This window comes from Papio anubis, chromosome 8, assembly GCF_008728515.1.
Source record: "Papio anubis isolate 15944 chromosome 8, Panubis1.0, whole genome shotgun sequence".
Taxonomy (NCBI): Eukaryota; Metazoa; Chordata; class Mammalia; order Primates; family Cercopithecidae; genus Papio; species Papio anubis.
This window is the reverse complement of record NC_044983.1, coordinates 7,137,039-7,160,815: the sequence shown is the minus strand read 5'-3', so window position 1 is coordinate 7,160,815 and position 23,777 is coordinate 7,137,039. Positions and strand designations below refer to the sequence as shown.

The 23,777-nt window shown below is 53.2% G+C and overlaps 1 protein-coding gene across 7 annotated transcripts; it reads right to left on the bottom strand.

Moving 5' to 3' along the window:
- Positions 1 to 129: 129 nt before the first annotated feature.
- CTSB (cathepsin B) lies at positions 130 to 22,548 on the bottom strand. Of its 7 annotated transcripts, none has more exons than XM_009212488.3 (10): positions 22,481 to 22,548; positions 10,211 to 10,361; positions 9,491 to 9,576; positions 7,858 to 7,972; positions 6,061 to 6,179; positions 5,108 to 5,193; positions 4,703 to 4,846; positions 4,079 to 4,195; positions 2,691 to 2,819; positions 130 to 2,245 (listed from the first exon to the last, which is right to left on the bottom strand). In XM_009212488.3, the coding sequence occupies exons 2-10, from the start codon at positions 10,334 to 10,336 to the stop codon at positions 2,148 to 2,150; spliced, it is 1,020 nt and encodes a 339-aa protein (XP_009210752.1). In that variant the 5' UTR covers positions 10,337 to 10,361; positions 22,481 to 22,548; the 3' UTR covers positions 130 to 2,147. The 7 variants fall into 7 exon arrangements, with proteins under 7 accessions (XP_009210752.1, XP_009210753.1, XP_003902454.1 ...); XM_009212489.3 differs by having other exon boundaries at positions 22,457 to 22,541; XM_003902405.4 differs by lacking the exon at positions 22,481 to 22,548 and adding an exon at positions 21,824 to 21,956.
- Positions 22,549 to 23,777: the final 1,229 nt, after the last annotated feature.

The window sequence follows — 23,777 nt, the reverse complement described above, 5'->3', positions numbered from 1 at the left end:
CGAGATGCCCCACAATTCCTTCTGTCACTAGCCCATCCCCACCGGCTCCATGCAGAGGCAGGGAGGGAGCTGCAGGTGGGGATACGATGGAGGTGAGGGAGACAGTGCGCGTGGAATGATTCAACTCAGTTTGGGAGCAGGTAAAACTTTATTGAGGTTATGAATATACTCTAGTTGAAACCGGATGAGTGAGTGGTTATGAATTGTGGCTTTGGTAACCTTTGTTAAGCATCTCTTAAGTGCCATGATGAGCATAACCTTTCCTACAATGCTCCTCAGATTTTCAGAGCTTATTTGATGTAGCTTCTGGTTCCTAACTTCTGAGTCACATCAGAAACCAAACTTCAATGCTTCTGGAAAGAGCTAGCCCCACACAACCTCAGTTGGGAAGGGGAGTACTGAGGTGTACCTTGGCAGGGCAATGGAATGATTGCTGGGTCTTCTAGTTTCCTCTGCACCAAGAACTGCTGTAACAGGATTCTAAACCAGGGCTATGCAAAGCACTAGAGTTCTTGACCAGCAATGCAAACCAGTGGCATACAAATTCAAAATACCGTTTACAGGCTCTGATGCCAGCCCAAACCAAGACTGGAGGGCATCCAGGGGGATGTGGTTCTCCATGGGATGGCATCTTGGTTATGTGAGATCACCAAGACACCAGGCCTGTTTTATGAGCTGAATCCTCAGGCTGCTGCTGGATTTGTGGCTGATAAAAAAGAGAGGCCAGGCATGGTGGCTCACGCCTGTAATCCCAACACTTTGGGAGGCCGAGGCAGGTGGACCACCTGACGCCAGGAGTTTGAAACAAGCCTGGCCAACATGGTGAATATCGTATCTACTTAAAAATACAAAAAGTAGCCGGGCATGGTGGTAAGTGCCTGTAATCCCAGCTACTTGGCAGGCTGAAGCAGGAGAATCGCTTGAACCTAGGAGGCCGCAGGTTGCAGTGAGCCAAGATGGCGCCACTGTACTCCAGCCTGGGCGACAGACAGAGATTCTCTCAACAACAAAAAACAGAGCACAGCTGTGTTGTTAGTTCTTAAGCAAGGGCAAGCTTACCAAGGACTTAGAGAGAAGGTTGATGAGGATGCCAGGGAACTAAGAGGGAGGGATGCCATGGTTGAAAACATGGCTGGGGCAGCAAGAAGTTAAGATGAGATCCCAAGAGTCGCAAGAACATGCAGTTCCAGGACGTAATTCTCTGCAGGGATGAGGACAGACGGCAGCCACAAGTCTATAGGCAGTGACAAATGACCTCTGAGATCCCATCAGAGTCGATTTCAAGTTGAAGGAGAAACCTTTTATTGGCACAGGCATTCCTTGTTAACTTGACAGGGTAAAGCAGTAATTCTTAAAAAACAGTAAAAGCTGGTTTCTCCTAAACTAGTTTCCTTGTGGTGGTAGAGACCAGTGTGTCAGAAACAAGTCCTCACCACTTGGTTTCGTTTTGAGCCGCGCCATTAGGAGGCAATCTGTAAAACTAGCACAGGTGCTCCCAGCTGTTCGACTCACTCACCCACATGATTAGCAGAGTGCACAAAAGAGAAGACTTCTATTAAAAAAGTATCATGCTGAGCACAAGATCAGAGAAGTTGTGACACTGCAAACTCGATAGATGCAGGGGGTCTGGGAGAATGTGGCGTTCTCCAAACGGCTCCCAACACCATCTCTCCTCTGATCTTATAGCAAATGTGGAAAGCTACTTGCTTAGAGGTACTGGGGGTAACTGATGGGGGACTTTCATCCTGTTAGGAACTCCGCTTTCCATTCCTGGGTCTCTGGTCTTGCTCCCTGGAGATGGATGGATCGGGGAGGGGGCCACAGTCAGCTGGGGCAGCAGGCACTCCCTGTGGCACTGGTCTATAGGGGGAGGACGTGCTGTGCTGGCAGCAGTGGCTCACATGGCCTAACTGTCTGCACTGTAACCACAGGCTGGGATGTAGCCAGGATTTGGGATGTGTCTCCTTGGAAGACAGCTCTGATGGCTGATGTGAGGTTTGGCCAATCCAGTCCTTCAAGCCCTGTCTAAAACGTGTATCTTACGTGAACTCAAAGAATAAAAGGCATTTCTACCCCCATCTCACCCCGATCCCTGACTGTATTCAGGGAAAACTCCCCCAGGCCTGGCAGGACAGGCCCACAGCAGATTAGATCTTTTCCCAGTACTGATCGGTGCGTGGAATTCCAGCCACCACTTCTGATTCGATTCCACAGTGATCCTGTCCTCTGAGGATTTTAAAGAAGCCTGGGAATAAAAAGTAAGGTGCTTTTAAAGTGTGACAAGGGTCAATCAATATATTCAGATTCATCCCTAAAAGACCTGGGAGTAATCACCAATCCCTAGCAGCTCCTGCTGTTTGCCCAGTAGCACAGCCCTCAGCACCATGAGGCTTCCGGAGGCAGCCGCGGGGCACATCTCCACTGACAACCCTCCTGCCCGGTCACCGCCCCCATCACGGCATCTGGCGCGATGCTGTGGGAACTGTGGCAGGCGTGGGCTCTGAAGCTGCTCGGGGTCTGCCCTTGCAGCAAAAGGAAACTCCTGGGTGCCTGGCACATAGGAGGAGCTCACAGCCTGGCCTTAGGTCTAGGGTGTGAGGCTGTGCAGCGGGTAGAACAGAGAAAGCCGAGACGGGCACTGTGTGTGGCTCACAATTCCCTGTTCTCGACAGGAAGGGGCCGCCACTCACCATTGTCACCCCAGTCAGTGTTCCAGGAGTTGGCAACCAGCCAGTATGGTGTGCCGTTCTCCACTCCCCAGCCCAGGATGCGGATGGCATGGCCGCCCATCATCTCTCCGGTGACGTGTTGGTACACTCCTGAAAAGAACCGGCTGAGACCAAGACCAGGCCACTGGCCCGCACCCCACAGTACCCCCCACACTCCGCTGGTCACCCTCCGGGCAGGAGAAACAGCTTCCAGAGGGACCCTGCTGCTCCATCAGAAGGCTCCAGGGTTACCACAACACTGGGGAATATTAAATATATTTCTGAAGGCCCAACACACTCAAATCTGTTGAGTAAATATTAAAATAGATTCCTACAAAATGTGCTTGTTGGTTGTCTTTAAAAATAGAATTTCTAATACATTCTAGTTTGTAAAACATTTAATGTTACGTGACAGATTTATCTGTTCTATACACTGGGATTCCATGTAAGTAAGGGTTTGTCAGAAGGGTTACACGGCTTAAAGAGTTTTAACAGCTGCTCCAGGTACACCCTGGAGAGGTGAGGGAGAAGGGCGGGCTGGTGGCGGCCAGTGCTAGCTGATGAGACAGATACCGGCTAAGGGGTTCAGGACTGCCCAACCAGGCTCTCCACTGGTAGGGAAATCACTATCAAAGTGGAAACACATCTTTTAATAATATGGGCAAGGACTGTGCTAAGAACTACCATCTTTACAGTCATTTTTTCTTGCCAGAATCATCCTCCTTTGTCAAACTGTTGTTTTATAAGCGCTGAGAGCTTTGGAGTTTCCCATCTAGCAAAATATTAATGAGATCGATGCGGTGAGCAAAGACCGTTCATCTGGAGCAAGGGATTTCTAAGACAGGACTTGGGGATGGGGACTGTCCGGATTCCTTGCTTCGAGTCCCTACAACACTGCCCAGGGCAAGGTCCCTGTGTGTTCATCCACTGGTGTGAGGCATGATCTAGGCCTTTGCAAAGACAAAGATGAAGAAAATGTGCCAGCCAGTGCAGACACGAAAGGCCTGCCGTTTTAACGGGAACATGCTGGTAAAGCAATGCAAAGCTATGGAGGCGAGGGCAGGCATGGTCAGCCGCCAGGGAGGGAGGCGCTTCCACGGAAAACACATGTGAGCTGGACTCTAAGGGATGGGAAGGAACTAGCCCAGAGGCCCTGGGAGAGGCCTCCGGAATTCTGTGTGGTGGCACAGCAGGTGGAGGGACAGACTGTGAGGAGCCAGCCTGGTCCACAGAGGAGTGAGCCTGCACAGGAGGCCCCTCACAGCCTCTTCCCCAGCCCCTTGCCTGCCTACCCAATCAAGTCCTATTGGCCCCCCGGGCTCCCCTCCCCTGGAGGGTCAGCATGAGCCTCCACCGTTATCAGCGCGCACCTGACTTGTACAGCAGGAAGTCCGAATACACAGAGAAAGCGCCCTCCACGGGGCCGTTCTTGTAGATCTCGGCCATGATGTCCTTCTCGCTATTGGAGACACTGTAGGAATTGTATCCTGGAAAATGAACCGAGCTGGCGGTTGGGGAGGGCGGTGACAGTGCCTTGTGCTGTGCCACCGTCAGCCAGTCACTGATTTCTGGTGGCCTCCAGGGGAAGACTGTGCGTCTAAGGGGACTTGCCCAGCCAGGGGAGCTCGAGGAAGGCTCCCCTGAGGGAGTAAGGACGGGGCTGGGGCTGGAAGCTCAGAAGTGGGAGAAGGGAACAGTGAGCATACGGCCCTGGAAGAGGCCAGGATACCCCAGGACTCCAGGACACGCCACTCCCCTGTGAAATGAGGGCTTTGGTCCCTTCCAGCTTGGGAGGGCTGAGGCTGAGTTCAGGGGGGAACAGACAGCAAGTGGAGAGTGTGCTGCTTCCCCTGGCAAGAGGGCATCATTTCCCTTTCCTTCTCTATCCTAGGGTTCCTGGACCCCAAGGCTTCTCAGCCCTGACCTCTTCCCTGCAGCGCAGGGAAGGATGCAGCAGCTCCCCAGCCTCACGCGGCCGTGGCCAGGCCCCTTACCGTAGTGCTTGTCCTGTTTGTAGGTTGGGCTGTAGCCAGGCTCGCAGATCTTGCTACACTTGGGGGTATCACCCTCGCCCGTGCACGGGGGCCGGGAGCCGTTGACGTGGTGCTCACAGGGAGGGATGGAGTACGGTCTGCACCCTGATGGGACCCGGGAGAAAGCGGAGTCAACCGACAGCCCCCACCAAGAAGCCCCGCTGGGACAGGCAGACCTGGCGCAAGGCCAGCCTCGTGCCTGCAGCATGGATGCCAGGCAGGTCCTGCCAGAGGCCTGTGCACCTGCTCGCACCTTTCACCCGGCCCTCTGTCTCAACCTCCACTTTATAAAGGCAAATAAAGCCACGATGGTTAACTGCTGAAACCATCCATCTGGCCGGCAAGGGGCCGAGGGGAGACACTCACCTACATGGGAGTCATAGAGGCCACCAGAAACCAGGCCTTTTCTTGTCCAGAAGTTCCAAGCTCCAGCAGGATAGCCGCCATTACAGCTGAAAAGACAGCCTCTCATGAAAACCTCCGGAAGCAGCACTAACGGCTCTCCAGACCACTGCGTGCCACCCGCGTGCCCGAGGTCACTCGTGGACCCGCCCCACCTTCAGCAAGTGGTGCAGCAGCCCTCCCAGACACCAAACCCTCCAAGGGACGCCCCCTAGATTAGCACAGCTTGCAGGAAATAACCCCCAGCCCCACCCTTGCCCACAAAGATCCTGGAGAAGACAGGAGGCTCTCCCGTTCGTGTCCTTCCCGGTAGAACAGTGATCCTCAACTGAGCGGACACTAAACTTCCCCGAGGTACTTATGAAAAGCCACCATTGGTGGTTCTTACGAGAGCACCACCAGTTCTCTGAAATGAGAACCGCCAGTGATTCCCATTTAACCAGTCTGGGGAGAGGCCCAGGCACATGTCTGAAGGCCTCAGGTGTTTCGGATCTGCAGCTGCGGGCGAGCACCACTACTGCAGAACCAAGGCGAGGCTGGGCTGGGAAGTTCTGTGCCACCACCTTGCTGTTAAGGTGGCTCCATCCTCCTGAACTACACATAAGAAAATGCCCAGACTGCTTCCCCAAGCAGGAAAAAGGAACATGCGATGACACGAACCAGGCCGGGGTCAGACATTCCACCACATTTTCTGAGACTGTTTTGCTGGGACACCACCCCTCAGACAGTTCTGCCGGGCCAGCCTTGGTTCAGGCACCTCAGGAAGCAGCAGCCGTGCCAGGCCCTGCCTGCCAGACTCCCGGAGTCTCCCTGAAACACTTCTGACTCGCAGGAGTCCCAGGAGTCCCCTGCACCGAGAAGCCGGGGCCCAGGGTCTCCCAGCACTAAACCCGCTGCGGAAGCAGAGCCTGACTCACCCGTCTCCACACATGATGCCACAGCAGGTGAGCAGGTCCTCCGCCGACACCTCCACGCTGACGTGCGCATTGGTGTGGATGCAGATCCGGTCAGAGATGGCTTCCACAGCCCCAAAGGCCTGTAGGAACGAGTCCCACCGCACGAGGCTGCCACATCTGGGCTGGGCCCTCTGCCGCGGTCCCCTCAAAGGGCCACAGGGGCACCTCAGACCTTGTGGGCAACTGATCTCTCAACACCAGGGGAGGAGCCTGGGGCTCAAACTCAGCTTTCATTTTCTTTGGTTGAAATGGGGTCTTGCTATGTTGGCCAGACTGGTCTTGAACTCCTGGGTTCAAGTGATTTGCCCACCTCGGCCTCCCAAAGCGCTGGGATTGGAGGCATGATGAGCCACTTGCCCCACTCTCCTGCCTCGGTATCTGCCCAACTCAGCTTTTAAAGCAAGAGAACCACCACTGTGAACCTCCGCCTGGGAACTCAGTTCATTTCTGAAATGTGTCAAATGTGTAGTTTTAGTTTGTATGTGTGTGTTTTTCACTTTTTTATTTTTATTTTTGGAGGTGGAGTTTTCACTCTCGTTGCCCAGGCTGGAATGCAGTGGCGCAATCTCGGCTCACTGCAACCTCTGCCTCCTGGGTTGAAGCAATTCTCCTGCCTCAGCCTCCAGAGCAGCTGGGATTACAGGTGCCCGCCACCACACCCAGCTGTTTTGCATTTTTAGTAGAGACAGGGTAGAGACAGGGTTTCACCAGCCAGGCTGGTCTCAAACTCCTGACCTCAGGTGATCCGCCCACCTCAGCTTCCCAAAGTGTTGAGATTACAGGCGGGAGCCACTGCACCTGGCCATGTTTTTTTCTTAACAAAAAACACAGCTCACCCAGAAAAGAAATACTGTGTGACCCACTTGTATGAGGTCCCTAGGAGTCAAATTCAGAGACAGGGTGTAGGGTGGGGGTCACCAGGGGCTGGGGGATTGGTGTTAATGGGGACAGAGCTTCTGTCTTGCAAGGTGAAAAAGAGTTCTGGGGACAGATGGTGGTGATGGCTGAGCAACACTGTCAATGTACTTAATGCCACAGAACTGTACACTTGAAAATAGTTGCTGGGTGTGGTGGCTCACGCTTGTAATCCCAGCATTTTGGGAGGCGGAGGAGGGCAGATCAACTAAGGTCAGGAGTTTGAGACCAGCCTGCCCAACATGGCAAAACCTCGTCTCTACTAAAAATACAAAAATTAGCTGGGTGTGGTGGCACACGCCTGTAATCTTAGCTACTGGGGAGGCTGAAGCAGGAGAATCGCTTGAACCCAGGAGGCAGAGGTTGCAGTGAGCCAAGATCCCGCCACTGCACTCCAGCTTGGGTGACAGAGCAAGACTCCATCTCCAAAAAATAAAAAGAAAATTGCTAAGATTATTAAATTTTCTGTTACGTGTATTTTACCACAATTAAGTGACAAAATTAAGACAGCTCGCTGACACTAAAGGGACGCTTTCTTGAAGCAGAGTAGCGGTGAGAGCTCCTGGTATTTGTGGATGGGGCAGCGTGTCAGGGGAAGGGAGCTGCTTCGCCACCCATACACGTGGACTTGCAATCTGCAGGATGCTCTGCCCGCCACTCTGCCCAATCCTTGCCATAATTCATGGCCAGAGAGACTGTGATGTTTGTATGGATGGAAACTGGGACTCAGAAAGTTTCTATAACTTGCCTTGTCAGAGCTGTCCCCACCCCGAATCCCCCAAGACTCCCCATTGCTGCTTCCTCTCTCTCCAGCCCTTCCCCCGCCGGCCAGCAGGGCCTTACCCAGCAGGAGCCACAGGAGCCCTGGTCTCTGATCTCTTTGATGGTGGGACACTGTGGCCATTGTTCCCGTGCATCGAAGCTTTCAGGCAGCTTCAGGTCCTCGGTAAACATAACTCTGGATAAAGGAAGGTCTTCATTACAAGCTCTCATCCCACAGCTCCCTCCCCAGTCCCTGCAAAGGCCGCTTGGTTTAAGAGCAGTCACTGTGGCTGGGCCACAATCCCCTAGAAAGGAAGTGAGCACAAGAAGACACGCAGGAGAAGGCTGCAGGCAGGTGTCCCTGGGACTTTCACAAAACCAAAGGAAATTCCATGGCTCAATGCAACTAGCGATTTTTTCTTTGGGGATGGGGGGCGGGCCGGACAGAATTTCACTCTGTTGTCCAGGCTGGAGTGCAGTGGTGAGATCTCTGCTCACTGCAACCTCTGCCTCCTGAGTTCAAGTGATTCTGGTGCCTCAGCCTCCTGAGTAGCTGGGGTTATAGGCATGCACCAGCACGCCCGGCTAATTTTTGTATTTTCAGTAGATGGGGTTTCACCATGTTGGCCAGGCTGGTCTTAAACTCCTGGCCTCAAATGATCTGCCCGCCTCGGCCTCCCAAAGTGCTGGGGTTACAGGCGTGCTCCACCATGCCTGGTCTGACTTGCGATGTTGTATGCTTCTTTCTAGGCTTATGTAATGGATTTTTAAAATGAGTTTATCCAGTCCAGATAGTGTTTCTTGCCCCGCTCTCCTGCCTCAACGTCTGCCCAGGATCCTCTCATCATTTCTCATATCATCCCCATTGTGCAGAAGGCAGTGTCTCGCAACTTAACTACCCCATCCTCACGTGGGAAGTGGCGCGGTCTTGGCTCACCGCAACCTCCGCCTCCCGGGTGCATGCGATTCTCCAGCCTCAGCTCCTGAGTAGCTGGGATTACAGGCGCCTGCTACCAGGCCTGGCAAATTTTTGTATTTTTAGTAGAGCCACTGTACTTGGCCTCATCTGGCTTTTCTTAGATTTTCCTTAAATTACTCAAGATTGAGTCTGCCCACATAGTGGAGACCCAGACCTAGTCTGTCACACCTAGGGCTGAGATACCTTGGAGAAGCGCAACAGAAAACACTGGGGGTGGCTCATGCTGGTAATCCCAGCACTCTGGGATGCCGACGGGGGCAGGTCACTTGCTGAGGCCAGGAGTTTGAGACCAGCCTGGCCAATATGGCAAAACCCGGTCTCCACTAAAAATACAAATATTAGCTGGGCATGGTGGTGCAAGCCTGCGGCCCCGGGTACTCAGGAGGCTGTGGCACGAGAATCGCTTGAACCCGGGAGGCAGAGGTTGCAGTGAGCCAACATGGCGCCACTGCACTCCAGCCTGGGTGACAGAGTGAGAGACCCTCCCCAAAACAAAAGAAAGCACCAGCATCTTCTCTACTAATAACTTGAGAAGGAAAAAAATAAAATAAAAAGAAAAAGTAAATAATACAAATATGAAAAGAAGAGACAAGTGCTGTACCTCAAGCGGTGTCGGTAGCCCTGGGTGGCATGAGCCCTGCGGATGCCAGAGAGGCCTTCACTCTCCCACTTCCCACTGCCCCAAACCAACGCCCGCCACTCACATCACAGTGGTGCGGAGGAGCGGGCACTCACCTCTGGGGCGGCTTGGGCCCACCCAGGAAGGTACCACACAGCCTCTTCAAGTAGCTCACGTCCACGTTGTAGAAGTTGTGCCCGGCCTGGAAGAGAGTCACCCACTGACTGAGGGGTTTCCTGGGATAGTGGTGGATGGGCACGCTGCCCACACACCAGGCCCAACCCAGGGAAAGCCAGGGGCCCTACCCAGCTCGAGGGCACGAGGGTTGGGGGCAGTGGGGAACAGCCCAGAGTGACACACAGGCAGAGTGGGTGTCTCCCCTGATCTGCTCCCATTTGCTGACAATCAGAGACCCTCTCCGGCCCTCAACATGGCTCACTCCTCATTCCTGGTTCTCAGTCCCAGGGTCAGAGCTGGACAGAGACAAAGGGAATCAGGGGCAGGACTGATGAACTGCCACTCTGCCACGGCAGGCGTCACAGGGGCCAGCTGGTTTTGAACACTTCCAAAGCTCACCTACTCCCCCATGCACCTCCGCGTGCACACAACCATACATTCATACACATGCACACACACTCATGCACACAGATGGGGTATGGGACAGAGGAGGCAGGTGTGGTCCAGAGCCGCCGTGACTCGGGGTCAGGGCTGTTCCTCAACAGTCCAGGACATAATGTTCTGTGGGCCACAGTGAGAGTCAGCTCCCCATCCCTGAAGTCAGTGTGCACAGACCGACCTGGGAGGGGACATACGTAGGACGCAGCCCCACAGCCTACCTGCCACGTGGTGTTCTGTTTGTTGACATAGTTGACCAGCTCATCCGACAGGGGATGGAAAGAGGGCCTGCTCCGGGCATCACCCAACGCCAGCAGGCAGCAGAGGGAGGCCCAGAGCTGCCACATGTTGGAAGCCGGATCCTAGATCCACCTGGAGAGGACAGAGGGCATCAGGACACCTCTCTGTTGTGTGGGTCAAAGGCTCACACACACACGGGCACCGTCTCAGACATCAGTGGACCCCCGTGCTCGTCCTGGCCCAGGCGGAGAACTCTGAGGAGCTGAGGTGCCCATGGGCTCCCCGCCTCCCTGCCCTGGTGCCTGCAGCATGCCATGGCCTCGTGTGTGTCCCCGGGGGCCAGGCGGCCAGAGCCAGGAGAGAAAGCCAAGGGGCTGTGCTGGACTAGACCGAGTCCAGGGCCTGCTCCACTAGTTTTAAACGGCCTTTGCATGGATTTGTGGAACAGCTTGAGAGACTTGCCCAAGTAAGTGACATGAAACAGTGAAGAGCCTGTCTGTGTCATTACGCCCTAAGTGGAACACCCATGGGACAGGGAAATGTAAGAAAAGTTAGAAAAGAAACGTAAGAAAAGACAGGAGTCCTAGTTTTGACAGGACACAGACAAACAAGCTTGGTGTGGGCTGGTCGAGGTGGAGGCTGAGAGGTGGGGCTGGGCTGCCCATCCACCCACTCCCGGGGCCTCTCTGGTTTTTCCAGTCAGCCAAGGGCTCTGCTTCCGGCTGCAGAGATGAGGCTTCTGGGAAGGAAAATTCTCACCTTGATGCCTCAGCCCTTTGATCTGGGACTGGCTCATGAGTCACAAGCCAGTGCTTTCCAGCTTGAACTCTGAGTCACCCTCCTGAGCAAGCAGCTCGACAAAATCAATACATGTCTCCTGGGCGCCTGCACCCAGGGCTGGGGAGAACCGCAGCGTGGGGAGATGGGTGAGGCAGGGGCTCCTGTCCCTCACTCCAGGGGCTTCCGCGGGTGAGTGAAGTGCTCTACCTCCCACAGGTCACAGGTCAACATGAAAGTCACAGGACTGTGGTGTCAGTGCTTAACAAACTGACTGGAACTATCTGAAGTTGTGGATTCTATCTGAAGAACAATTTAAACTGCATTGTTGCTTAAGCAACAATTCATCTGGGAGAATAAATATATGAGGACAGCAAGACGGCTCTGGAACAAAAGTTCTTTTTTTTTTTTTTTTGAGACAGGGTCTTGTTCTGTCACCCAGTCTGGGGCGCAGTGGCACGATCTTGGCTCACTACAGCCTCCGCCTCCCAGGTTCAAACAATTCTCATGTCTTAGCCTCCCAGGTAGCTGGGATTACAGGTGTGCGCCACCACATGCACCTAATTTTTGTATTTTTAGTAGAAATGGGGTTTTGCCATGTTAGCCAGGCTGGTCTCGAACTCCTGACCTCAGGTGATCCGCTGGCCTTGGCCTCCCAAAGTGCTAGGATTACAAGGATAAGCCACCGCACCCAGCCAGTGGAAAGTAGCTCTGATGGGAGCCCGGCCCTCTGGGGCAGCAAATGTATCATAAAACGCTGGGTGATGCCCATCAGCAGAGCACCCAACAGACCGCTCGGAAGCACCTCCTCCATGGAGGAATCAGCGTACCTAGGTGAGGCCAGAGACGAAACAAGACAGTGCTTGTACAAGTGGCTGCCTGAAGGCTGAATCTTCACACTGGACTCCTCACACACAAAAAGTACCACATGCACCACAGACTTTTGAGATGGAGTCTTGCTCTGTCGCCCAGGCTGGAGTGCAAAGGCATGATCTCGGCTCACTGCAACCTCCGCCTCCTGGGTTCAAGCGATTCTCCTGCCTCAGCTTCCTGAGCAGCTGGGATTACAGGCGCATGCCACCATACCCGGCTAATTTTTGTATTTTTAGCGACAAGATTTCACCATGTTGGCCAGGCTGGTCTCGAATGCCTGACCTCATGATCCACCCACCTCAGCCTTCCAAAGTGCAGGGATTACAGGTGTGAGCCACTGTGCCCGGCCCACAGATCTTAATTATAAAGGTTTTATGAAAAAAATCAATGCCCTTTTAAAAATGGGCCGGGTGCGGTGGCTCACACCTATAACCCCAGTACTTTGGGAGGCCAAGGCAAGTGGATCACTTGAGACCAGGAGTTCAAGACCAGCCTTGACAACATAGTGAGACCCCATCTCTAAAGAAAATAAAGTTTTTTTTTTAAAGTAATGCTGGAGGAAAGCCTAGGATTGACAGAAAACATAGCCTTCAAAGGAAAATGCTTGCATTAAACTGAAAAGTCTCTTTAAAACAAAAATGACAAAGCAGTACTAACATATACTTTAGGCTTCCTTTCCTTGATATACAGCAACACCCACCAGTTTCTAAATCTGCATGTCCTGGGACTTGGCAACCTGACATTCAGAAATGTATCCCACAAAATGCAAAGATACATGCACAGGAGTGCTCGCTCAATAATTTTTGCATTAGCAAAAGACCAGAAATGAAGCAAGTATCTAGTAACAGAGTAATTGTTAAATTATAGTAAGTGGTTAAATAGAATATGAAGCAACCATTAAAAAAGCAACTAGTTGGCCAGGCACCATGATGGCGCATGCCTGTAGCCGAGGTGGTTGGACCACCTGAGGTCAGGAGTTCAAGATCAGCCTTACTAACATGGTGAAACCCTGTCTCTACTAAATACAAAAAAATTAGCCAGGCATGGTGGCGCATGCCTGCAATCCCAGCTACTTGGGAGGCTGAGGCGGGAGAATTGCTTGAACTCAGGAGGCAAAGGTTGCAGTGAGCCGAGATCGCACTATTGCACTCCAGCCTGGGCAACAAGAGCAAAACTCCGTCTCAAAAATTAAAAAAAATAAAAATAAAAATAGGCCAAATGCGGTGGCTCATGCCTGTAATCCCAGCACTTTGGGAGGCCTAGGTGGGCGGATCATCTGAGGTCAGGAGTTCAAGACCACCCTGGCCAACATGGTGAAACCCCATCTCTACTAAAAATACAAAAATGAGCCAGGTGTGGTGGCTCACACCTGTAATCCCAGCTACCTGGGAGGCTGAGGCAGTAGAATTGCTTGAACCCAGGAGGCGGAAGTTGCACTGAGCTGAGATTGCGCCACTGCACTCCAGCCTGGGCAACAGATAGAGACTCGTCTAAAAATAATAATAAAATAAATAAATAAAATAAAAATAAAAAAGCAGCTAGTTGAAGTAAATTCTATTGTACTAACAAAGTAAAAATGCCCCAAGTCCCAGTGTTAAGTGGGGAAAAAGCAAGCTGTGGGTGACCGAGGACCATAAGCGTCTGACCCTCTCAACAATCTACACATGCAGGCACACTCCTGCTACCACACGCGAAATGCCGAGGACGATGTACAGTTGTCGGTCACTACAGTGGGAAGACTTTTTTTTCACAACATACTCTTACTTTTAAGAAAAAAAGAAAAAGTGACTATGTTCCTATTACTTCAGTTTCGTTTCTTCTAGGAAAAATAGTTGGCGGTGTTACTAAAGGCCCTGAGCCACCAAACTGATAAAAGGACATTTGGTTTAATGATTCCTCACAGCATTTCCAATTTGGTCTGCCTTCCCACCAATGAGGCTTCCTCCCTGGTGACTTTGAGACAGGAGTCTCGCTCTGTGGCCCATGCTGGAGTACAGAGGCGCAATCTTGGCTCACTGAAACCTCCACCTCCCAGGTTCAAGGGATTCTTGTGCCTCAGCCTCCTGAGTAGCTGGGATTACACGCCTGTGCTACCCCACGGCTGGTTTTTTTTAGTATAGTCGGGGTTTCGCTATGTTGGCCAGGCTGGTCTCGAACTCCTGGCCTCAAGGGATCTGACTGCCTCAGCTTTCCAAAGTGCTGGGATTACAGGCATGAGCCACTGGACCTGGCCCCTAGCTACTTTCTTAATAATCTTCCCCTCTTCCGTGAATTGTGGGTAGGCAGCATCTCACGTGGTCCTGCGTGTCACCGACCCATACAGCCTCCACACTGTGAGGTGAGCGTGTCTCGTGGGCAGACAGGAGTGTCCTCGGATGTCCCCGGGGGCTTTTGTGCTGTAGAGATGTTATTTTAAATAATAAGCCAAGTCGAGGATGGGAGCGTTTCTATGGCAACTTGAATTTTTAAACCAAGATTTCTTTGGTTTCTGTGGTGGCTGAGAACACAGGCAGCTGCCATGTCCAATGGCCCTCAGCGGCTGGATGACAACCTGCCACGGCTATTCCCTGGAGTCCCACAGGGCCCCCTCGCCACTTCACTAGTGGGCAACTTCCCTGAACCCACCCTTCTTTTCATTGTTCCCAGGCCCTCCCACACCTGCCTGTGCTCCCCACTCATTCCCAGGCTCCCTGGGCCCGCCACCACCAGCCCCAGGGTCCAGCCCATTCCACTAGTCCCAGGCTGAGCGCTGGGAAGTTCTTTCAGTCCCGCACTTTGGCCCAGGGCTGTGGTGTTCCTGGCTTCTCTGCTCCTCCCACATGGCATCCAGGTTGGGATTCAAGGGGCTGCCAGCCTGCTGCAACTGGCTGATAAAATGAGCCCTGCACTTGGAGTCAGGAGACCTGCATCTGGATCTGGCTCTGCCACTGACTAAATGGCACCCTTGGGGTCTGACCTTCCCCAAGCCTCAGTTTTACCACCTGTAAAATGGAGCCAGTAACCACGTCTCAGGTGGCAGTCAAGAATGAACTGAGGACTGAAGCGCCAGCACACGCCTGGTGTGCAATAAGGTAGGAAGGGCGGTTGCTCCAGTGGGCTCTGTTCCCTCCCTCTCTTCTCTTCCTCCACCACTTCTAGCCCTCAGTTCACACTAAACCTATTCCAATAGGTCCCCAACGCTGACAAGAGTTTAAATGAAAAGAAAGTTCATTTGTTTGTTTGTTTTGAGACAGGATCTCACTCTGTTGCCCAGGCTGGAGTGCAGTGGCACGATCACGGCTCACTGCAGCCTCTGCTTCCAGGGCTGAAGAGATCTGCTCCCCTCAGCCTCCTAAGTAGCTGGGACTGCAGGCATGCACCACTACACCCAGCTGACTTTTATATTTTTTGTAGGGATGGGGTTTTGCTATGTTGCCCAGGCTGTTCTCAAACTCCTGGACTCAAATGATCTGCCCACCTTGACCTCCCAAAGTGTTGGGATTATAGGTGTGAGCAATTGCAAACCCGTCAGAAAACCCGCCCAGCACGCAGGCGGGCAGAGGCAGCAGCGATGCTCATCAGCCTTGGAGGCTTCCAGGGAACCAGGAGAAGCAGAGAAGCCCCACTCCACCTCCCTCACCTGAACCAGGCTGGCCACTCACAGGTCCTTCCCCGCGCTGCCCACCTATATGCAAACCAGGTGCTGCAGGGCCAGCCCACGCAGGCTGCTCTCCATAGGCCTGAAGACAGCCATGAGTGGAATATTGTACAAGGTCAGCCACAGCAACCCCACATCCTGCAGACAAAATGACTACCGTATGCTTGAAATAGCAGACGCTACGAAGGCCCTCAGCAGCTGATTTGTTGTTGGTGGTGGTGGTGGCTGGAAACAAGACAATTTGGTTAGTCAATGTTTTAGAAAGTTCTGAAAGCTTCTGCTCCCCAGTTCTGTTACTGACTTGCCCAGACGCTGACGGAGCCAATGCATTCACCATTCTGCATCGGATACCAAAGGACCTTGGGCCTGCTTTATAAAAGCTTTTAGAGATCTTTTGAGATTGCAGTGAGATTAGTGTTCTGTGTCTCTCCAGCCTGCAGAACACGGCGGTTCCCTAATTCAACCACGGGTGAGATTACACCAGGGCAGTCGAGGCCCTGGCTGACATGACGGCGAGCCACAGAAAGGCCTAGCTCTCGGATCCAGCTAGGTCCTGTTTTCCTCCCTTGGGGCCCTGGGAACAGATACTCATCTCACAAGGCTGATGGAAGATGCAAGGAGACGTTCTTTTGCAAGTGCCTACCCCGCACCAGGCTCAGAGCAGTGCCATCTGGGAGAAACTTCCTCAGTCACTGGGAGGGTGAAAAGCTACCTCCTTAAACATAGGACAGCCAACATTTGCTGTCCCAGAGTCATCATTTCTATTTTCAGAAGTATCCTAATTTGGATGAAAAATAATGGCAATTGTACCCAGTGACAAGGCCTCAAAAGTTGATTGGTTCTGCTGTCTTGACTGCCAAAGCAAAGCGCGTCCCAAACACCAGGAGGGCTAGGTGGGTTGGGAATGGGTGGCAGGTGGCCCCCAGCACTCTGATGTGGTTTGATATACGCTTCCAACCCTCCAATGGGAGAAGCCTGTGGCTGGCACCGCCCTCCCAGGACTTGCGCAAGCCAGGAAGCTGCGTGACTATGTGTGTGCACATTCTGCCGGAGTCCAGGTCAGAGGGCCATGACACAGCCTAGCCCTCCAGGTCTCCTAGGACAGAATATCCAGATGTCTTCTACAGGGCTCTCTACTGGTCCCGTCACCATCTTGGCCACACTGGTCCCATCCTCCTCCACGCAAGCTTGCTGGTGATGCTAGATTATCTTGATGTCCAGACCAAAGAAGTTACTGGCCTGGTAAAGACAGATAACACAGTCAAGACTGCCAGCCACACATCCTTCTCAGCACCCAGCATTTACAAAACATCAGTTCTGGGCTGGGCACAGTGGCTCACATCTATAATTCTGACACTTTGGGAGGCCAAGGTGGTAGGATCCACTGAATCCAGGAGATTAAGACCAGTCTGGGCAGGATAGTGACCCCATCTCTATTTAGAAAATTAAAATTTAAAATAAAAAATAAATAGGCTGGCGGTGGCTCTGGCCTGTAATCCCAGCACTTTGGGAAGCCAAGGCGGGCAGATCATGAGGTCAGGAGTTCAAGACCAGCCCGACAAACATAGCAACACCCCGTCTCTACTAAAAATACAAAAAGTAGCCGGGCGTGGTGGCACACACCTGTAATCCCAGCTACTCAGGGGGCTGAGGTAGGAGAATCGCTTGAACCTGGGAGGTGGAGGTTGCAGTGAGCCGAGATTATGCCACTGCACTACAGCCTGACGACAGAGCGAGACTCCGTCTCAAATAAAAAAAGAAAGAAAAAAACCAGCACATACACCATCACTGACCAATAATAAAAACAGGAAAAATGTCACTCATTAACCCATTTATGCCAGAGATTGCAACTTTTTGAATTGTTGCATGAGTAAAAACATCAGACCTTGGTGATGACCTTGAGCAGTACGATGTAAAAACTCCCACATGCTTAGCGTTCCAATAATGGAACACTAGGCATAAGTGGGTTAATGTTTTCCTATGGCAAAGATTAAATTTGAATTTCTGGTCATGAAATTAAAACAAGGGTACCACTTCAAATCCATCAGATTGGCAAAAATAAAAGTCTGGTAGTATCTAGTGTTGGTAAATGTGAGGAACAGGAACTGTGCACACTGCTGGGCGTGTAAATTGATGCAACCACACTGGAGAACCCTTTGCCAACATCTAGCAAGATGGAAGATGAATACACCTCAGGACCCAGAACAAGCTCCCCTGCATTTGCCCTGCAGAAACTCTTCTAAGCATCTGGGAGACACAGGATATTTACTGTAGCAGGGGATAATAGTGAAAACGAAATAATATAACTGTCCCTCAGTAGATAAACACACTGGGCACTTAAGACAAATGGACTAGAATTGGATGTATCAACAGAAATAAATCTCACAACCGTGAGTGAAAAAGGATCCATGTAATGGAACTGAAGTCATAGAAACTTAAACATTATTTATACACTGATGCAGAGTTTTAAAAGTACAAAAAGGCCTGGAGTTGGCTCACGCCTTATAATCCCAGCATTTGGAAGGCCCAAGTGGGAGGAGGTAAGGGGATCACCTGAAACCAGGAGTTTCAGAGCAGCCCTGGCAACACAGAGAACCTGTCTCTACAAAGAAAAAAAAAAGCTGGGTACCGCCTGTGCTCCCAGCTACTTACTACTTGGGAGGCTGAGGTGGGAACCATATCGCTTAAGTCTGGGTGGCCGAGGCTGCTGTGAGCCATGGTCGCACCACTGCACACCAGCCTGGGAGACAAAGCAAGACCCTGCCATGAACCAAACAATAAATGAATGAATGAATGAATGAACAAAAAAATGTGCAGGAGAATCCAAAAGAGGAGCAGCAGACAGGGAACCAGTAAACAGGCACAGGAGTGGTCTGTAGAGGCAGAGGATAAGGCTTGAAGCTAAAAACGAGATTAGTTAAAAGTCTAAACACAGGGCTGGGCACAGTGGCTCACGCCTGTAATCCCAACACTTTGGGAGGCCAAGGCAGGGGATCACTTGAGGTCAGGAGTTCAAGACCAGCCTGGCCCACATGGCGAAACCCTGTCTCTACTACAAATACAAAAATTAGCCAGGCATGGTGGTGCGTGCCTGTAATCCCAGCTACTCGGGAGGCTGAGGCAGCAGCACTGCTTGAACCTGGGAGATTGTGCCACGGCACTCCAGCCTGGGTGACAGAGTGAGACTCTGTCTCAAAAAAAAAAAAAAAAAAAAAAAGTCTAAACACAGAGTGGAATTTGATCCCTAAACCTCCTACCCCACACAAGCTAGGGTAAATATAAACTTTAACAACCATGCCAGGGCGCAAGGTTTGCCTCCCACACACTCTTTCTCAGGCAGCCTGGGACCAGACATAGAGACTGCTGCCTAACACCCTAATGTCCCAGAGGCACAACACATCTGTACATGCCTCCCCTAGACTCAACTGCCTGCCACCCCAACCTTCTCCCTTTACATATACCATGGGGAAGTGCCCAGTAAATATCACTCAACAGCACATTTTTCCAATAATTTCCTTACACCAGGCCATCAAAAAGAGGCAGCAGACCGGGCGCAGTGGCTCATACCTGTAATCCCAGCACTTTGGGAGGCCGAGGTGGGCAGATCACAAGGTCAGGAGTTCCAGACCAGCCTGGCCAACGTGGCGAAACTCCCATCTCTACTAAAAATACAAAAATTAGCTGGGTGTGGAGGCGCATGCCTGTAATCACAGCTACTCAAGAGGCTGCGGCAGGAGAATCGCTTGAACACAGGAAGCGGAGGTTGCAGTGAGTTGAGATCTTGCCACTGCACTCCAGCCTGGATGAGAGAGTGAGACTCCGCCTCAAAAAAAAAAAAAAAAGAGAAAAGGATAAGAAGTGGCATACCTGTAACTCCTCCTCTCAATGTTTCAGTCCATATCTCGAAAGGAAGGTGTATTATTCTACACAACTATAACTCATTAACAGATTTAAGAAAATCACCCCCACCCCCACGTGGTGGCTCACACCTGTAATCCTACCACTTTGGGAGGCTGAGGCGGATCACCTGAGGTGGGAGTTCGAAAACCAGCCTGGCTAACATGGTGAAATCCCGTCTCTACTAAAAATAATTTTTTAAAATGCCAGGTGTGGTGATGGGCACCAGCAATCCCAGCTACTTGGGAGGCTGAGACAGGAGAATTGCTTGAACCTGGGAGGTGGAGGGTGCACCACTGCACTCCAGCCTGGGCGGCAGAGGGAAAGTCTGTCTTTAAAAAAAAAAAAGAAAAGAAAAGAAAAGAAAGAAAGAAAGAGAACATCACCGACAGACATCCCAAGGCACCCCTGAAACGTGATCTCCCTTCATTTCCCAATCCAACCAAGAGCAACAGAAAATATCTGTTACCCCTAAAATGGGTGCAACTTATCTTCCAACTCCCAGGTCCAGCAGCCAGGGAAAGAAAAGAACCTGCCTAGGAGAAGAGCCTCACCAAACTGCTAAATCAGCACCACATGGGCCGCTTCAACCTGGAGCCAAAGGGCTGCCACCCCTCGCCGCCTGACAAGTTGACAACAGGGCTGTCCTGAGCCAACATCCAGGAGAGCTGTTGGGGCGAGAGCTGTGCCAGGGCCGTGTCTGGTCTGCGTTGCCACCTGGGCCAAGAGACCTGTGCCTTTCCACCAGGGGGTACCCCAGCTCCGGGACAAATGACCAAAAAGGAGGGGAAGCCTCTGCTCTCCAGGAGACGTCTGACTCTGTCTTTGGGAAAGCTACACAGGGTGGGCGGCCCAGCCCCTTTCTCCAGGAGCTGGCGGGTTCTAAGTCACCATCACCAACAAGAAACAGTTCTCCGCCAGGCCAGGCATGGTGACTCATGGGGAGGCCGCGGCAGGCAGATCACCTGAGGTCAGGAGTTCGAGATCTGCCTGGTCAACATGGTTAAAACTCATCTCTACTAAAAATACAAAAATTAGCTGGGTGTGGTGGCAGGCACCTGTAATCCCAGCTACTCGGGAGGCTGAGGCAGGAGAATAGCTTGAATCTGGGAGGCGGAAGTTACAGTGAGCCGAGATTGCGGCACTGCACTCCAGCCTGGGAGACCGAGCGAGACTCCATCTCAAAAAAAAAAAAAAAAAAAAAAAAGAACCGATGTTATGGAAGAGAAAGAGCAGCCCTCAACCAAGCCAACGCCCTCTTAGGCCTCTTCGCCTTACCTTCCTGAACGTTTGGATTGAAAGAGGGTGCATCTCAGCTATCCTCTCCTCCGGCGGGAGGAAGTGGGGATCAGTTTTTCTAGGCTACAAAAACGTGCCAGGTCTGCCTTTGAGCACCACAGCATCGCTTCTCCAGTGGGTTTGGGGGTCTCTCCTCCGTTAGGAGGAGGGGTGTAGGGCCTGCGCTAGGATCCTTTTCCTTGCCAGCCTGCTGGCTTCCTCGATGCCTGGGGAAGGGGGTGACAGAGGCCCACCAAGAAGCCAAGTGCAATTCACTTCCAGCTGGGTCACCCACCCCAGCCTGCCTGCAGCGCCCCACACCCAGGCACCTACTGCTCCCCAGAGGCCAACTCCCCCTGGCCTCCAGGGCTACTAACCGAGGGGGAGGTAGGGCCCCAGGGACTCTGCCCGGCTTCCCTTTACTGGACTCCAGGGGCAGGGAGCGTCCCTGGCCTTCTCCCCACCCGGCATCCAATCGCCCATTCGCCTCTTGGTTTCGCAGCTTGGTTTCTCTTCCTGTTTATGGATTTAACTCCGTGCGGGTTCCTCCCCAGCCCACCCAGTGCCAGATCCCTGTTCTTCAACAGGACCTGTCTTCTGGGGTCCCAGGAATTGTGTGGGATCTTGCGCAGAAAGTTGGCCAGGCAAATCCTTTGGAACGAGGGGGAAATAAACCGAAAATAGATGCCGGCAGATGCGGTAATCTCGGCAGTTTGTCCCGGGGACACCGAGGCCCAGGCGCTGGGAGCGCGATCCCAGGCAGCAGCCTCCGGACCTAGCCGAGCTCTTCCTCGCAGGCGCCTCCCTCGGGGCTCCTGGCCGCGTCCCCGCTCCGGGGGCCGGGGTCCCGCGCACAGCCCGGGGAGGGGAGCAGAGGGGAGGGGGCTGGCGGGCGCGCGGGCGGGGCTGTTTTCTGCTTTTCTCGTCGACGCTTCGGAGTGCGCGAGCTCCCACCCCAGCCCGCCCGTCAGGGTCAGTCCCGAGGGTCCTGGCTCCCCACCTGCCCCCAGGAACGCCGCGGGGCCGCGCCTAGGCCCGACCCGGGACGCAGAAGAACCCGTCTCGGCGGCCGGTGGCACCGTCCCCGCCAAGGTCACTTCCGCCGCGGTGACCCCGCGCTCCCGGCACTCACCGAACGCTGCCGCCGAGAGTCTGCAGCCCAGCCTGCGCGCCGCGGAGCCGGTGCCGTTGCTGGAGCCCTGCAGCCGCCGTAGCCTGGGCCAGCCCCGGCCCTAAGTACCCTCCCGGTCCTGCGCCACGTGACTACCGCGCAGCCCCGCCCGTGCCCTCCCGCTGCCCGCGCACCCCGCTTCCCAGCCCCCACCCCCTCCCGCCACCTTCCGCCGCCCGCGCTCCCCTCTTCCCGGCCCCGCACCCCCCCCCACCCCTTCCGCCGGGGGTCCGGGGACACCGCCGGGGAGGGCGGGGGCCTGAGCGCGCGGGTTGGGGAAGAGGGGCTTGGAGCCCTGCGGGCCCTGGGTGGCGAAACGCTGCGAATTGGGGCCAGGGGATGGGGAAAAAGCCCCTAAAGGTGGTCCCAAAGCCCCCACCCCACCTAGAAAAGTCCCCCCGCTTCGCGGGACCGCTTCCGCCAGAACCGGCGCCGGGGATCCCTGCCTGCCGGGTTGGCGGGGGCGGGGTGGGGGAGAGGGCGCCGTCGCTTATTTCATTCATTCAGAAGCCGCTGCAGGGGCTGGGGGTGGCGAGGCTGTGGACCCTACAGAACAGTCTTTAAAAGCTCCACTTTGTTGTTCTGAGAACGTACCCACAAAACACTCCAGCTACGTACAAAGAGAAAAGGGTGGCTGTCACCGCGAAGGAACCTAGGAGCTGCGTCAGGATTTCTACAGAGGAGGAGAAGGACCTTGGGGGGCGGAAATCGGCTTGGCACAGGAGTCCCGGGAGACCTGCTCCGAGAGGACTGACAAAGTGCACATTTACTTGGGGTTTATTAGTGGGAGGGCCTGGAGGGGAGATGCTGGGATTGGCTCAAGACACCCGCCTCCAGACCCTCCCCAAACAGCTCTAATCCTAAAGACAAACCTGCAAGGCAGGCATGACCCCTGTATTCAAGAGGCTCAAAGGGGCTGGGCGCGGTGGCTCACGCCTGTAATCCCAGCACTTTGGGAGGCCCAGGCGGGCGGATCACCTGAGGTTGGGAGTTCAAGACCAGCCTGACCAACATGGAGAAACTCCGGCTCTACTAAAAATACAAAATTAGCCGGGCGTGGTGGCACATGTCTGTAATCCCAGCTACTCGGAAGGCTGAGGCAGGAGAATCACTTGAACCCGGGAGGCGGAGGTTGCGGTGACCCGAGATCTCGCCATTGCACTCCAGCCTGAGCAACAAGAGTGAAACTCTGCCTCAAAAAAAAAAAAAAAAAGTTCAGAAGAATCATCGTATTTTATCCAGGCTGTGGCGACAGTAAGAAGGCAGTAGGACTCCAAGGGACGTGGCTCCCTGCAGCCCGGTCGTCAGCTGTCACACAGCCCTGAGCCTGCCAGGGTCTTCAGAGTCATACCTGTATTCCCGCCCGGTTAGTACCAAACTAAGGATAGGAGTGGAAGGAAAAAATAATCTCTGGAGCCCAAGCATGGTCACTAAGCCCCCAGCGGAGTGGGATACCCAAGGAACTGAGGACCAGAAGGCTGGAGGTCAAGGTGGTCCCAACTGCCTGCTCACCCTAGTCCTATCCTGAGGGCCATGGACTCCAGACTCCAAATCAGTGCTGGGGCATGCTGTCTTCCATATGGATGTCAAATCATTTCAGACCTCTATAAAGAACTCATAAGATAGCCAAAATGGGGAGGACACAGCCAGAACCAGCATAACTCTTTCCCCTCTCGCATCCTTAGAGTGTGACAGGAGGTATGCAGAGCAGAGTGCTTGATATGCATTATGGCTGTTTGATGGCATTTTCTATTAGTGTCACATAAATCACTTTTGAGAGGTAAAAATAACTTTGGAAACAAAAGAAACAGGCTATGTGTGGTGGCTCACGCCTGTAATCCCAGCACTTTGGGAGGCTGAGGCATGCGGATCACCTGAGGTCACGAGTTCCAGACCAGCCTGGCCCAAATGGTGA